The following is a 16,573-nucleotide window of genomic DNA, read 5'->3' as shown; positions in this document are numbered from 1 at the left end:
TCTTTTCTGTATTGTATTTCTGAGACTATGGTAGTTAAGTGATATATAAATGGTTTAAATAAATAAATAAACTTTTGGCCTACACACTTGAGTAACTAGTATGATAAACAATTACACATGGGCCTTTGTTCTAAATATGTGTGCCAAAGTCCAAATCCCTTACCTTAAAAAAGGGGTCTGTGTATTCATTTGACCTGTGTTGATGACAGCCATTTTGAAATCTGGCACATCTGGTTGGAAGGGAAGAGTGCAGACCCTGCGGTACAAAGGGATCCAAAACTCAGACGCCATCTTCTGGGGCTGCAATCCTGTGTAAGTCATGTTACCCGTACAAGTTCTCAGCCCCCCCCCAAGCACTTGTTGGGGGCATGGTGCCCCGAAACATGTGTTTTGGGGCACCACACAATATTTCTGCCCTGAAAAAAGCACTTTTTCGGGGTGAAAGTGTACTGAAATCGTGTGAGCTCACAGTGGCCATTTGGGCTGCTGTCCTCTCACGAGAAAAATCAGGATGCCCTGTTTTTTTCTGGGACAGTTGATGTGTTTAAGAGTGGCACTGGCAAAGGATAAACAGGTGTTATATTTTGTGCCTTGTGCAGGAAATTCAAATGTTATCTTTCCCTTCCACTAACTGATATGGGACACAATCCACTGATACCTTACTCTACTGAAATTGATGGGAGTGTGGGTTGATTAAGAGCAACGGTTTCAAGCTGCATCCCATTCATTCCCGAGGGGCCTGTGCAGGAGAAATCAGGAGAGAAGAGCCTGGCTTTGCCTAGCACCTCAAGGGTGCAACCTGATGGATAGAATGGGTGGAACAAGTGGCAAAACAGACAGGAAGAAAATAGTATATGTGCGCACGCACACTGTGATTCTGGACCTCAGTCCTGAAACTGAGACCCTAGAGACCCTAAGAAGGCTAAAATTCTGAAGTTTTGTCATAAATTAAGATCTGGCAACCAATTAATTGCTGAAGGAGGCATCTTATAGCTTGATTACTCAAAGGGAAGCTGCTCTGAGTTCAGTGAAGCTTACTCCCAAATATATGTGCAAAAGCTTAATGTGCTGCCTTGCATGCAGTTACAGTGGGAGAGTATTATTACTTATTTATTTCATGACATTTATATAACACTTGATTGCTTCCCCTGTTAATTTTCTATGTTTCGCTCTACTGTTTAAAGTAGCAGGGCTTTCAAAAAATGTGGCAACCTTAGTTGGAGCATCTCATAGTCTCTGGGTGGGATCACGTCACCTCCTGCTCACCCATCTCATGTCTCCATTACACAGGTTCACTGCAACAATATGTTTGCCAAGGGAGTGAAGATTTTCAAGGAGGTGCAGTGCCACTTCCGCTCTGATGCAAATGAGTGGGAGCCTAACGCCGTCTCCTCAGTGCTGGTGTTAGATGATGTGAACCCCAGTGCCCGCTTCGTCACAGTGCCCCTTCTCCATCACATGGCCAGTGCCATCAAATGCCAGTTCTACTTTGCGGACACCTGGATGATGTTCAGTGAGATCACCTTCCAGTCAGGTATGACACAGGGATGGGTGATGGAACTGTGTGTGGTTATGTGTATCCTAGTAAGTGAGAGATGTTTTGGGAGGGAGCCAGGAATCCTTGTTCATTGCTAGAAGGCCTGATGTGCTGGGAAAGTAGGTTTCATTGTCTCATATGTCTGGACACAGCATAGGCTGATGACCTGTATTTGTCATAATGATATACAAGATATGTGGATCTGTACAACACAGAAGACCTGCTCTGTACATGCAGCAAAATTGGTTCAGTGAACAGGATTGTGCCCTAGCCACTCCTGCCTCATAAGCCATGTAGGCATTCGCTCTAATGTCTAAAGTGTGCATAGGTGCATACACTTCATTGCACATAGATGTGACTAAGGCCAGGTCTATTTTTACCAGGGAAGGATGCAGTTGATGGACCAGAAAGTCAGTTAGGAGTTCCTTTTACTAATTTGTAAACAGTGGCCTTTCCTGGAGAAGTCAGACTTAGACATGCTTATTCCTGTTCTTGTTACTGCCAGGTTGGACTACTTTAATTCACTTTACATGGGATTGCCCTTGGAGTCCAGAAACTGCTGCTGCCAGGTTGTTATCAGGAGCTGGGCAGACACAGCTGATTGTACCATGGGTTGCCAGCTAGTTTCTAGACTCAGTTCAAACTGTGTGAGAGCCTCCAGGTATCACTGCCTGTCCCTTGGGGATCTTCCTAGGCTACAGCCTTTATTGGCCTTGCTCTGTCCCACCTCACCTGGTGTGTTTTTGCATGGCCAGAATGTGTCCGTCCCTGAATTGTGATAATCTCTTCCTTGCCTTTGTGTGGTAAGTTGGGTTCAAGCCATACAAAATTTGGAGGTTTCTACACCCACCCACACCCCTCTCCAGCCAAGCGAAAGTCACATTTTTGCTCATGTTGTTGCCTTTGGCTGTGCCTGCCACTGATATACCACTCCCGGTATGCAACTGAGGGAATATGGCTGCTGGGCTGAAAAGGGCCCCCTGAGGTTTAGACCTTTAAAAAGCCCTGAGCAGCCTGGGACCGCAGGGTATCTACCTTCTTCCCATAGGAGGCTGGTCACAGAGCGAACTCCTAGGGGCTGAGGTCCCTTCAGACCCCCCACATTTGAGGGGACTGCCCCCAAGTTGATGGGCTTTGCCATTCAAATGGTGCGCATGTGCCACATATTGTGATCAATTATGTGGGGCAGGGCTTACTTTCCCCCTCCCCCATATTTTATTCAAGTTGGCACCCCTGAGCCTGGTCGAAACTTTGATTAGTCTCTGAGGCCTATCCTCTTGTCCCTCTCACACTTTCCCTCCCATGTCTTCTTGCCCTGTTTTCAATTTGGCCCACGGCTGGGTGTTCCCACTTGTGATTCTTGCCTCAGATTTTATCCCTGAAACCCCATGTTTTCCTGTTCAATAGTCTGCTTCTTGTGTTCTCCCCAACTTCAGCTCTGCCCACCTACGGCAGTCAGTTAATCAGAAAACCAGATAATCAGGGAACCAGATGCTCAGGAGCTGGATAATCAGACAGTCATTTGACATACAAAAGAAGTGGGGACCCTTCCAATAAATATCATTTTATCACAAGTTTCACATGAGCAGTAAACAGGGGAAAGTAAAATAAACAAATAAAACATTCTGAGAAAACCGGAAGTGCTTCTCAAAGCTGAAGAGACAACTGGGAAAATTACCCTGCAAAGGTAGGTAGGTAGGTAGGTGGGGAAAGAAGGAGAAAGGGGGGAGCAGACTCTCCCCAACACATGAAGCACATGAAATCCGATTCAGGAGCTATGTTAGGACTGGTTCAGAAGAGGGACAAATTTTTATTCAGGTTTTCTGCAGACTGGCATTTGCTCCAGTTCAACAGTAACCAGTGGGTTTTCCTGGGGAAAGTGGTGGGACAAAAACCCTATTGGACCCGTGATACTAGATCAGTAGGAATCACAGGTCAGACGAAAGTGTGGATGGGCCACTGACAGGAGTTTAGCTGGTTGGCCAAGGGAAACCGCCTTTTCCATAACCAAACCTAATGTTTTAATCACTGTTTGTGTGACTAGAGGAGCAAAGAGGCTGTGTGCACGGCCATCAGGGGCTTTCACATCTTTCTTTATTAAGCCAAGGTACGATAAGTGAAACCAGCTCAGTGTCTTGAGAAGCACCTATAATCTGATTTTCCACATTTAAAAACGAAAGTTTCAAACAACCACTGTGTCTGCTGGTGCTGTTGTTTAAGTCTGGATCCCTCCCCCTCTTTTTCTTTATTAGATGCAGCCATGTACAATAATTCTGGAGCCCTTCCTGATTCTTCAGTGACTCCTACTACTTATGGTATGTGTGACGCTAGTTTAGAATGTGGACCATAAAGTGATCTACCTGGAATATTGTGGATGAGCTAGCTGTGGAACAATTCTAACTTGGCACCAGGGAGATGCAGAGTAGCAGGTTTGCACTGTGGTGGAGGGGTGGGGGTGGGGCTCTTACCTTCATTTTGCTACTCCTGCTCCAAGATGTCATAGCTGAGGGACCCAAAGATAGGACCACTTGGGAGATCCTTCACCATTAGATGATGACAACGATGATTTATTCATACCCTGCCAATCTGACTGGGTGGCACCAGTTACTCTGGGCGGCTTCCAATATATATAAAAACATAAAAAAATAAACATTAAAAAGCTTCCCTATACAGGGCTGCCTTCAAGTGTTTTCTAAAGTTTATATAGCTACTTATCTCCTTGACATCTGATGGAAGGGAGTTCTACAGGGTGGGCGCCACTACTGAGAAGAAGGCCCTCTGCTTGGTTCTTAGAAGATCCTCAGTCCTAGATCTCAAGTGTCTAAACTGCATGATGGGGGTGGAGATGCTTCTTCAGGTATACAGGGCCATGGCTGTTTAGGACTTTATATGTCAGCGTCAACACTTTTAATTGTGCTTAGAACATACTAGGAGCCAATGTAGGTCTTTCAGGACCAGTGTTATATGGTCCCAGTGGCTGCTCCCAGTCACCAGTCTAGCTGCCGCATTTTGGATTAGGTGTAGATTCCGAGTCACCTTCAAAGGTAGCCCCACGTAGAGCGCGTTGCAGTAATCCAAGCGAGAGATAACTAGGGCATGTACCACTCTGGCGAGACAGTGTGCAGGCAGGTAGGGTCTCAGCTGGTGTATCAGTTGGAGCTGGTAGATAGCTGCCCTGGTCACAGAATTAACCTGCGACTCCATGGACAGCTGTGAGTCCAAAATGACACCCAGGCTGCACAACTGGTCATTTAGGAGCACAGTTACTCAGTTCAGGACCAGGGAATCCCTCCCACCTGCCCATCCTCTGTCCCCCAGAAACAGTACTTATTTCTTGTTAGGATTCAACCTCAATCAGTTAGCCACAATGCATCCTCTAACTGCCTCCAGACACTCACACAGGACCTTCACTGTCTTCACCAGTTCTGATTTAAAGGAGAGGCAGAGCTGGGTATCATCCGCATACTGGTTAACACCCAGCGCAAACCCCCTGAGGATCTCTCCCAGCAGCTTCATATAGATGTTGAAAAACATGGGGGAGAGGACAGAGCCCTGAGGTGCTCCACAAGTGAGAGCCCAGGGGTCTGAACACTCATCTCCCAACACCACTTTCTGTACACGGCCCAGGAAAAAGGAGCGGAACCACTGTATAGCAGTGCCCCCAGCTCCCAACCTCCTTCCCCGCCAAGAGGATACCATGGTCAATGGTATCAAAAGCTGCTGCAAGATCCAGCAGAACCAGAAAACAGCTTTCACCTCTGTCCCTAGCCTGCCAGAGTTAGGGACCACAAGACCAAGGCAGTTTCAGGCTCATGAAGGGGCCTGAATTCCGACTGGAAGGGAACCAAATGGCCCGCATCCTCCAGATATGCCTGGAATTGTTCAGCAAGCACCTGCTACATCACCTTGTCCAAGAATGGAAGATTGGATAGATCCAAGGCCACTGGAACCTTCCTTGAAATACCATATTTCAGGCCTTTTTCCTTCTACCAGAAGGGACAGCCGTAGCTTTCTACCCTCTTGATCGCAGCTGGACCTCCCATCATAATGAAGACCAGTGGCACTCTTCAGCAGAGGGGAACCTATGTGCCGTCGAGCCCACTCCCTCAATACTGGAAGGGGCTGGAACTGCACTCTTAGTTATTCAGTCTGCTGTTCTCAGTGTGAATAGAGGCAGTATTTGAAAAGACACCAAGAATAATTCTGACGGAGTGGGGAGGTATGAAACCTAGGGCAAAAGATGGCAGCTTGCAATATGCCATATGAAAGTCTTTTTAGTTTTCATAAATTCACCGAAAGCTCACATTTTATGGTTGTATTCTGACAGATCCAACCCTCAAAGTGGATGACAGTAATACTCGCATCTTGATTGGCTGCCTAGTGGCCATCATTTTCATCCTGGTGGCCATCATTGTAATCATACTCTGGAGACAGTTTTGGCAGAAGATGTTGGAAAAGGTAAGCCTGCAGACAGATACAGTGCATGTCTGCATTAGAGACTTAACTGCCAAAGTGAGTAAGTTGCTTCCTCAGGATTAAGCATGGCACATGCAAGTAAGCATAGAAATGTGTAGGAAATGTGAGTTTAGTATCAAGATTTGAAGGAACCCATTCAAGATCCTTTCATAACTGAATATCTGTCTGTTGAGGAAACCTACTTGTGCCCTTAAACTGTTTCCTACTCACAGGGGGTAAAATCCCCATCTCTTTCTCCCTCCCTCGTTCTACACTTCTTAACTTAATAGCATGTGAGTCTGGCCCAAGGAAAAGCTCTGTACGTCTTAAAACCTTGCATGCACTTGCACCAATGAATATGATTGAACAGGGATGTTAATATCAGTTCATAAAGCCAGTCTCTCCCTGTTCTGCCTGTTGTACAGTAAAGATGACACCTTGACTTGCTTCCAGGCCTCTCGCCGGATGCTGGACGACGAAATGACTGTCAGCCTCTCTCTGCCCAGTGAGTCCAGCATGTTCAACCATAACCGCTCCACATCATCCAGTGAGCGAGAATCAAACTCTACTTACGACCGCATATTCCCACTGGCTGCAGACTACCAGGAGCCTTCTCGACTCATCCGCAAGTTACCTGAATTCACCCCAGGGGAGCAAGAGGCAGGTCAGAGCAACCAGGCACTCTGTTGATCTTGTTCCCATATTTGCTCTATTACCCTGGGCTATAAACCCCTCTCCCAGCTTCAACGTTTCTTTATTTTTTTCAAAGCTAAGGGGGTGAATGAGATTGAATTCTTTACTTAGTTACTTTTATACTGCCTTTCAGTCTCAAAAAAGCCATCATAAGGTAATTTTGTTATGCTTCTGAAAGCACAAATTTATTTTAAAACATAAAATAGCAGCCATGTCACAGAATATATAGATAAAAGAGTTATTAAATTATAAATCAACAGCCTTATTTAGTTAAAATGAATTGTATGAATTTTCTGAATTTTGCAATGTGGGTCTTCTGCCACGTAATGCCTACAAAAACACATGTATTGTGGTAAACTGTCTCTAAAAATGCATATTTCCATAAAAAAATATAAAACCACATTATATTAGGAAGCCCTACCCTGCAAAAATGTGTAAATTATGCAGAGTTGCGTACAAAAGTTTATTAGGGAGAAATTCACACACGGGTGAATTTTAATGAGCACTTAAAAAACAACAACTGATGTGCAACTGTGGAGAACTGAACTTAAGATTGGCAAAATGAGAAACTGAGAAAAACTGAGATCTTCCCATCCTTAATTTGGCATCCAAAGATAACTTAATGGCAGCCGGTGGTCTTCCTGTTGGCAAACTCCAAATACACAATAGGGCCTGGTCTTGGGTCACCCCTGCCAACAACTTGCAGGGGCTTGCAGCAGGGCCCAGTCCCCTCACCCTGACCGCCTGCCTGCCTTCCCGCCTTCCTCTCTCACCCCCTCGGTTGGCGCTTCTGGCGTGAGGTCGCGCTGGCCTGTGTAGCGTCTCCCAATGCTGTGGGGACCAGCACGGCCTAGAGGAAGGCTGCCCTGCCCTGCACAGCGTTGCGAGGTGCATGTGATGTCACACATTGCATGTGTGACATCACATGTGCGCGCCAGTGCTCTTCAGTTTGGGGGGCAACCTGGAGCCTGTGGTGCCTGCACAAATCTCCTTACTGTATGAATAACAGAAACAGAAGAACTTACATAAAATAAAGAATAAATTTCTTAGTATCCATAAGTTGCAGCATTCAACATTTTTATATACAGTATGTATAAATATTTTTATTTATGTAAAGAGTAAGCAACAGAATACAAAACGCAAGTATACAGTAAAAGGAGGAAAGAAGAAAAAGAAAGAAAAAAACTTCCCCAACATAGGAGCTATGGCATAATAAACATATCCAGAAAGACACTGCATAAATTACTGGTATCTTGCTATAATAATAAAAAAAGTCTAATGCTGTCCAAAGTTCATTTTATTGATTCAGCACTTTATATACCACCCTTCAACTGAAGATCCGAGGGTGGTTTACAGCACAAAAATACAAAATGAAAACGCAAAATACTTAACAGCCACAAAAACCAATAACCACAAAGTCATTTAAAAGGCCATTAAATTGTTTAGTCAGTCAAAGGTCTGGTTATAGAGGAACCCTTTTTCCTGGCACCTAAAGATATGTAGTGAAGGCGCCAGGTGAGTCTCTCTGGGGAGAGCCATTCACAAATGGGGAACCACCACAGAAAAGGCCCTATTCTTGTGCTGCCACCTTCTGGACTTCTCATGGAGCGTGGCACATGAAGAAGGGCCTCGGGTGATGATAGCAGGGTTCGGGTCATATGCACAGAGGTGGCCTTTGAGGATTGCAGCCAAAGACCCCAAAGCATATTTGGCTGAGACCCTCTCCTCTACTTTCCTCCCTTCCCAGGTTGCAGTGCGTCTGCCAAGCCAGCCCAGCCCGGTGCAGCTGAAGGGGTTCCCCACTATGCAGAGGCAGACATTGTGAACCTGCAGGGGGTGACAGGCAGCAACACCTACTCTGTCCCTGCAATCACCATGGACTTGCTGTCCGGCAAAGATGTGGCTGTGGCCGAGTTTCCTCGAAAGCTGCTGACTTTCAAGGAGAAGCTGGGAGAAGGCCAGTTTGGAGAGGTGAGTTCACGGCTTGCTCCCTACAATATGTGTACCTTCCAGCAAGGATTGCAGGAGCCGGAGATGGATGATAAAAGCATGGCATGGTCTGGTCATGGAGATAAGAGAAAGACTCAGCTGGACTGAGCACTAAGGCAAGAAGGCCATGAGCAGAAAAGAAAAAGGAGTTGGATAAACTATGGACTGGGATAGGAATGCCAAGATGTTCTGATCAGGGGTGCCAGCTATAGGGGACAGAGGGTGCTTCAGCCCCCTCAATATTTTGAAACAGGGGGCTGAGCCCCCCCAGTATTGAGGGGAGGGGGCTGCCACCCCCCCCCCCGCTGCTCCTGGGTGAGGTTGGGGTGGGAGGTAAAGAGGGCGCTTTCCACCCTCTGTGCCCCCCCGATGGGAGTGTCTGCCCACCATGCACGGCAATTGCCAGAGTGCCTTCCGCACAACAGGTGCCCCCCCCAATGTTGGGCCCAACTTGCCATGCCTGGTAAGGATCTTAATTCATTGGGACAGGTGATATCATCCTACTGGACATTGAATCGGCTAATAATGGGTGTCTAATAATAACAGCAATTTTTGTTTTGTCCATGGGGTGGGGCTATGAAACTTTCTGTGTTGCTCATCAGTAAAGGAGAAGTCCCTCCAGACCCACCGTCTTGGCCCTGGGACTGTGGGTGCCCCGGGCCACGCCCACCCCATGCGCACGTGTCTCTGGCGTTAGCACAGCTACTAACATCATAACTACATAAACATGTGGTTTATGTACTTATGTATGTGTGCTTACCTTGTGCACTTATGAATATTCATTTTATTCATGATACCTTAGAATTCCTATAACACTTAGAATATGTAAACAGAGAAGAGATTGTTGCTTCAACCCAAGCCAATCCTGCTTCTCAGCCGGATGAACTGGTCTCTGGATTGGGCAATATTAATACAGGGACAGATTTGTCCAGTTTTCTAAGCTATTGCTTGTTTACTGCTTAGACTTCATTGTTCAGCTCAGTGATTAAGGGAAGAAATGCTGAATTTACCGGAACAGTGTCTGGTTCCTGATTTCATAGAATCATAGAGTTGGAAGAGACCACAAGGGCCATCGAGTCCAACCCCCTGCCAAGCAGGAAACACCATCAGAGCACTCCTGACATATGGTTGTCAAGCCTCTGCTTAAAGACCTCCAAAGAAGGAGACTCCACCACACTCCTTGGCAGCAAATTCCACTGTCGAACAGCTCTTACTGTCAGGAAGTTCTTCCTAATGTTTAGGTGGAATCTTCTTTCTTGTAGTTTGGATCCATTGCTCCGTGTCCGCTTCTCTGGAGCAGCAGAAAACAACCTTTCTCCCTCCTCTAGGTGACATCCTTTTATATATTTCAACATGGCTATCATATCACCCCTTAACCTCCTCTTCTCCAGGCTAAACATGCCCAGCTCTCTTAGCCGTTCCTCATAAGGCATCGTTTCCAGGCCTTGGACCATTTTGGTTGCCCTCCTCTGGACACGTTCCAGTTGATGTTACTTCTATCAAATACACAAGTGATTGTAAAGAAAAAGACTATGCCTATATTTGTCTGCTTGTCTATATTCCTGATTGTGGAGCACTTGTCCTTGGTGATATATTTTTCTGCGACTTTCCATTGTGCTACTAGGTCAATGTCTGTTGAAGTACCACTGTACTTTGGCAATGCTCTCCTCGTCTGTCACTGCTGACCTTCTGGAAATGAATGGAGGGTGTTAATTTGGAGGAGAATTATGCATAATAGGGGATGCGGGTGGCTTGGGACGCGGGTGGCGCTGTGGGTTAAACCACAGAGCCTAGGACTTGCTGATCAGAAGGTCGGCGGTTCGAATCCCCGTGATGGGGTGAGCTCCCGTTGCTTGGTCCCTGCTCCTGCCAACCTAGCAGTTTGAAAGCACGTCAAAGTGCAAGTAGATAAATAGGTACCGCTCTGGCGGGAAGGTAAATGGCGTTTCCGTGTGCTGCTCTGGTTCGCCAGAGGCGGCTTAGTCATGCTGGCCACATGACCCAGAAGCTGTACACCGGCTCCCCCAGCCAATAAAGTGAGATGAGCGCCGCAACCCCAGAGTCGGCCGCGACTGGACCTAATGGTCAGGGGTCCCTTTACGTTTACCTTTATGCATAATAGTAGAAACTGATAACTGCTTCACTGCATATGCTGCTCTGTCAGGTGTCCACTATGATCAACTGCCCAATAAAATAAAATACAAAATCACAGGCTCATGTGACCCACCTTATTTTTGTGATTGTGGAGTTTTTAAACTGCTTTTAATATTGTATTTTACTTATTGTAGCCTGCCATGGAAGCTGTCATTAATAATAATAATAATAATAATAATAATAATAATAATAATGACAGCTTTTATTTTAATAGCCACAGCTTCCAGCAAACAATTCCCAGGATTCTCTGAGGGAAGACATGCACTTTATATTTATCTTATGGATCTGAACATAAATACCAGTGCAAATTAAACTCTGCTTTTCACCACAGCGGTGACAATACATGGACACGGTGACAGTATCACCACCAATGATGGCTTTCAATTTTTACTGAAAGTTCAGGTTTTATTTATTTACTGATTTTTTAAAAAATGTACCCTGCCTATCAAGGAAAATTTTATTACCAGGGTGTATAATAATAAAGGGGGACGCGGGTGGCGTTGTGGGTTAAACCACAGAGCCTAGGACGTGCCAATCAGAAGGTCGGCGGTTCAAATCCCGGCAACGGGGTGAGCTCCCGTTGCTCAGTCCCAGCTCCTGCCAACCTTGCAGTTCGAAAGCATATCAAAGTGCAAGTAGATAAATAGGTACCGCTGCGGCGGGAAGATAAACAGCGTTTCCATGCGCTGCTCTGGTTCGTCAGAAGCGGCTTAGTCCTGCTGGCCACATGACCCGGAAGCTGTACGCCGGCTCCCTCGGCCAATAAAGCGAGATGAGCGCAGCAACCCCAGAGTCGTCCACGACGGGACCTAATGGTCAGGGGCCCCTTTACTATAATAATAAACCAATTTAAACTACAATGCATAGGAATAACAATATAGAAACAATTAGATAAAATAAAAGTGAGTACAGTATCACTCTTTAAAATGAAGTTACTCCAGGGTTTTTTCTATCACTGTTCATGTGGCAAGGCATTGTTTATTATAGTGCGCAGGCTCATCTCACTATCCTTTCTGATAAACAATTGGTTTTGCATTTTTGTTGTGTCTCCAAAGCCTATTTGAGCAGAGGTGACCGTGGGACAGAAGCAATATGTGTGTTCATCAAGTTCCAAAATGCTACTATCATATCACTTTCAGCTCTCTTAAAAGATAAGTGGTATGACAGAACCACTGCTGCCCTTTGTGTTCAAACATTTATTTTGCTCCAGTGTTATCTCAGGTCAAACAATTTTGCAGATTTTTGAAATGTTTTAAAATTATACCTCTATCTGTCATGCCAGCTACAAAATCATAGAATTGTAGAGTTGGAAGGGATCACAAGGGCCATCTAGTCCAACCCCTGCAATGCAGGAATCTTTTGCCCAATGTGGGGCTTGAACCCATAATCCTGAGATTAAGAGTTTCATGCTGTACCAACTGAGCTATGTAGCATGCTGGACAAGCTCTGTTGGTCCTTAACTTTGATCTTGTGCAGATACTTTTGGGTAGGGGGTGAGGGGAGAGACACAACATATGTGTTCAGAAATCTCTTTGCATTTCTGAAAATCTCTGTGTATTTCTGCTGCATGTTTCTAGGAGTGCTGTTACATTGCTTGATTAACCAACTTAACTGATTGGTTATAAAAACTGGTCCAATAAAAAGTGGTTCCCTGTCCTTATCTCCCCACTGGAAACATAGGGATATGTTAAAGTTTAATGTGTGCATTATCAATTAGATAACGTGGCATGTGAACCCTTAAAGGGAAACAGCGATGACCCAGCAGCTCAGTCCTGGAGAGCCAGCTCAGGGCTCATCTGCACTTAGCTTTTGCCCTGCCCTTTCTAGGCACAGGTCTGCAGTTTAAAGCCCCGTATCTGAGCGCTTTCCCCCTGCCTTGACACTTTTGCCAGGAAAATGCGCTCTTTAATGCTGAATCGGAACAAACAGCAATTTGGGTTTTCTGCAGATTGCTGTTTGTTCCGATTCAGCGGTAAGGAGAGGGTTTTCGCGGGGAGAGCGCCAGGGTGAGAAAAGAAAAGTGTGCTTAAACGTGGTGCTTTAAAGCACGGACCTATGACTAGAAACGCAGCACAAAAGGAGGTCTGGATGAGCCCTCAGAGGTGTGGCCTGGCTCTAGGAATTCGTTATTGCTCTTTCCGACTCCCAGGCCTTGAGAAAAAAGTTTGTTTTACCATATGTTTATGGCAAGTTTCTGCGCAAACGACAAAGGACAAAAAGTAGTCTTTAGGCCACCACCGTTTGAGGTAATTGCCACTGGCCTTCTTAGGGCTCATACACTTAGCTTTTGCCTCATTCTTTCGAGACACAGCTCCATACTTAAAAGCTCTGTGTCTGAGCGTGGGGGGGGGGGGTTGCCCCCCAAACCTCACAGAAACCCGCTCTTTAAAACTCAGTCATTGCAAATGCCAATTTAGGTTTTCTGCTGATTGCCTTTTGCTCTGATTGAGCTTTGAAGTTCACGTTTCACAGGGAAAGATCCAGAACAAAAATGATGCTCCTCAGAGATGGAGCTTTTAAGAGCAGAGAAAAAGTAAGTGTGGATAAACCCTTACATTTCATTTCCCCTGAACTCATTCTTCTGTTTCCCCCTCCATGTCTACATGTGCTTCCCAATGCAGAATTGCAATTCATTCATCTGATGAGGTTGATTGTGGTCCACCAAAAGCTCATGCTATAATATCGATTCGGTATTTCTATTCTGCTTTTCAACAACAAATGCTGAGCTCCAAGTGGCTCACAATAATCACAGTAGCATTAAAACAACAAGCATTGCACTCATTGTACTATCAAATACAATAATAAAAATATTATAAAATAAAGCAAACAACAAATTTATAAAAATGATTAGTACAATTCAATAAAGTCATAGTAATTCAAAATATCAGAAAACGTCAGAAATCATTCATCAAAATGATTAATACTGTTCAATAAATACGGTATGTTAGTTTTTTAGGTACCACAAGGTTTGGGAAGCTACAACAAACCAACAAGACTACAGTTCTGGAAAACGACTCAAAGTAAAAACTTCTCTGCCTCCTCACACTAATCGGAGGCTATCTAAACCCTGATGGGTATTACATGCCAATACTAGAGAACTATAAAGCAAAACATCAGTATTCATCTGTTAAATTCCTGATCCCCAGCAAATTTAGGCAAAACTAGTCATAGATCCATTTATGGTCATCCAGGCACAAAAATTCACACCACCAGATTGTTTTATTTCATACAAAATATGAAGAAGCTCATCCGATGGGTCACTCAGCCCTGGGGCTGATATCAGTCTGGTCATGTTGCCTCTCTCTAAGATCCTTGGCAGCAACTTTGTTGTGTCTGGGGAGCTTTCCATTATGGATAAGGGGACTTCAGTGGAGTGATAACACAACCAGAAGATAACAACCATCTGTCTGTACAGGAAATTCTCAAGCAAACGGACTCTCAAATTGGCTGCACAGCACTTTGAACTCATTTCTACTCCAGAAGCAGAGGAGGAAGTGGGGGGGGGGGGAGGAAGAGTTGAGTGGGGAGCGGAAGGCCATTCTCATGATCTTGCTTTTTTTTTTTAAGTCCAACCCTTCTCTCTGTGAGAGCTATTTGCCAGACCATTTCTGCTTTGCTGCCTTCCTTCCAGGTCCACCTGTGTGAAGTGGAAGGAGGGATGGAGCAGTTTATGGAGAAGGATTTTGTTCCGGACGGCAACACCAGCCAACCTGTCCTCCTGGCTGTGAAGATGCTGAGAGCTGATGCCAACAAGAATGCCAGGTGCTTGGGAGGCGGAAGACAGCTGTAGCAGTCCTAAGATCAGTTACAGCAGCTCCTTTACCCACAACCAGACCAAAAATAAACAGAATAACGTAAACAGAGCCCTGCTGGACTAGAACAAAGGCCCATCTGGTCCAGCATTCTGCCCTCCTGGTGCCCCACCAGATGCCAATGGGAAGCCCGGGTGCAGGCAGGTTTCCTGCCCTGCTTGAGAAAGGAATCTTGAGTAAAACGCACCAAAAGGCTCTTAACCATTTATAATTACAGTACAAAAGCATTAGGTGAAATACAAAGTATGTTCAAAACACTTCAGATACATTTTATTGCCATAATCCTTAAAATAACACTGTGAGGTAGGCTGGTATTAGTATCTGCATATTATAGAGAGTGCAGGAAGTGAGGCCCCAGAGTGTGACTGGCCCAAGGCTAACGAGAAGGTTCATGCTAGACTCGAGGCATGATTTGAACCAGGGCCTTTCGGATTTTCAGCTCAAGGCTTTCAGGCCCTGGGCCACATCCATTCACCATGCTGGATTTAATTTCACTTTTAATATGTATACTGCCTTTCTATATTACTATACACAAGGCAGTTTACAAGCTGAAAAACAACAAAATATACAACAAAGATGACTGATGTTTTAATGTATTCTTAATCTCTTGTTGGAAGCTGCCCAGAGTGGCTGGGGAAGCCCAACCAGATGGACAGGGTATAGGTATAAATTATTATTATTATTATTATTATTATTATTATTATTATTATTATTACAACACACCTTATAACAATCTGATAGGATACAAAGGATTCATAATAAAGACATAGTAACTTTAAAACAAACAACTTTTACCAAATAAAGCTGTATTCAATAATCCATTAGACTATAACAGTACAAAATAAAATTAATTCTCAAACTATCGGCAAATAATAATCAGAAACTCACTCTTAACAATTATAATAAATGATTACTAAACTATAATCAAGTAAAATAACAGCAAGTGACAATGCATAAAATACCACAATACATACAAAACCATGGAAACTGAAAAACTGAAAAACAAAGACACACAATTTTACAAAATTATAATAATTTTGTTTCTGAAAGGAATGACTTCCTCAAGGAGATAAAGATTATGTCCAGGTTGAAGGACCCCAACATCATCAGGCTGCTGGCCGTGTGCATCACTGATGACCCCCTCTGCATGATCACTGAGTACATGGAGAATGGCGACCTCAACCAATTCCTGTCTCGCCAGGAGCCCCAGAGCTTGTCGGAGTGCTCCACCCCTTCTGTCAGGTAGCTCATGAAGGCTGTGTGAGTGCGGGGTTGGACTGCCTCCTCTGTGTGCAGGCCTCATTTAGGTGGCAGCTGTTCCACATTCTGACTCCACAAGCCGCTGAGCTTGTGTGTGTGCATGTTGTACTGTGCTGCACAAAAGGGCTCAAGGTGCAGTCCTTGGGCATTCCCCCCCGAGCCTTTACTGGAGCAAAGGGGGTCCTCATTATCCCTCTTCTGCCCCCCAGCAAGTATTTGATTCCCACCCATTTCATCCCACCACATCCTGCAGCCTTGTCTGGGGAGACAACAAAATCAACGGCAGAGTGGAAGGGCTTGGTAAAAGTACTTTCTCTCATTTCACATTTCTCTCCAGGCCTTTGTCCACGATGGAACTCAGAGCAGCATATCTGAGTCTTCTAGTCAGTGTCCTCTCCAGGCACTGGTCAGAACCAGACCAGCTTCACTTCGGGAAGGTTGCTGCACCCTGCAGGTTCAGAGTGTGGCATCCTGGGATGGATCCATAGGATTTGCTAGTTGGGGATGAAGACTGAGGTTGCTAAGGCAAGAGCTTGAAGGGGGGCACCCAGCATGTTATGGGAGGACATACTGTCTGCATTAGGCAGAGTTATTTTGGAGAGCAGGAGACCTTCAGGCAGATGAGGATGATAAAGTGGGAAGCTGAGATCTATCAGAAAAAGAGCAGGAAAGG

General features: G+C 45.1%; 1 protein-coding gene across 1 annotated transcript in view; it reads left to right on the top strand.

Annotated features, from left to right (window-relative positions):
* Window positions 1-16,573, top strand: part of DDR2 (discoidin domain receptor tyrosine kinase 2) — a 63,076-nt gene that overhangs the window by 33,002 nt on the left and 13,501 nt on the right. Inside the window, exons 8-14 of the mRNA XM_081012126.1 lie at window positions 1,291-1,534; window positions 3,790-3,852; window positions 5,865-5,995; window positions 6,446-6,656; window positions 8,433-8,656; window positions 14,460-14,590; window positions 15,691-15,882. Of these exons, the coding sequence (XP_080868252.1) occupies window positions 1,291-1,534; window positions 3,790-3,852; window positions 5,865-5,995; window positions 6,446-6,656; window positions 8,433-8,656; window positions 14,460-14,590; window positions 15,691-15,882 (1,196 nt within the window). The remainder of the gene's footprint in view (window positions 1-1,290; window positions 1,535-3,789; window positions 3,853-5,864; window positions 5,996-6,445; window positions 6,657-8,432; window positions 8,657-14,459; window positions 14,591-15,690; window positions 15,883-16,573) is intronic.

The sequence above is a fragment of the Podarcis pityusensis genome, assembly GCF_964106645.2.
Source record: "Podarcis pityusensis genome assembly, chromosome: 6".
NCBI classification, from domain to species: domain Eukaryota; kingdom Metazoa; phylum Chordata; class Lepidosauria; order Squamata; family Lacertidae; genus Podarcis; species Podarcis pityusensis.
The sequence above is the reverse complement of the archived record's forward strand: the minus strand, read 5'-3'. Positions and strand labels throughout refer to the sequence as shown.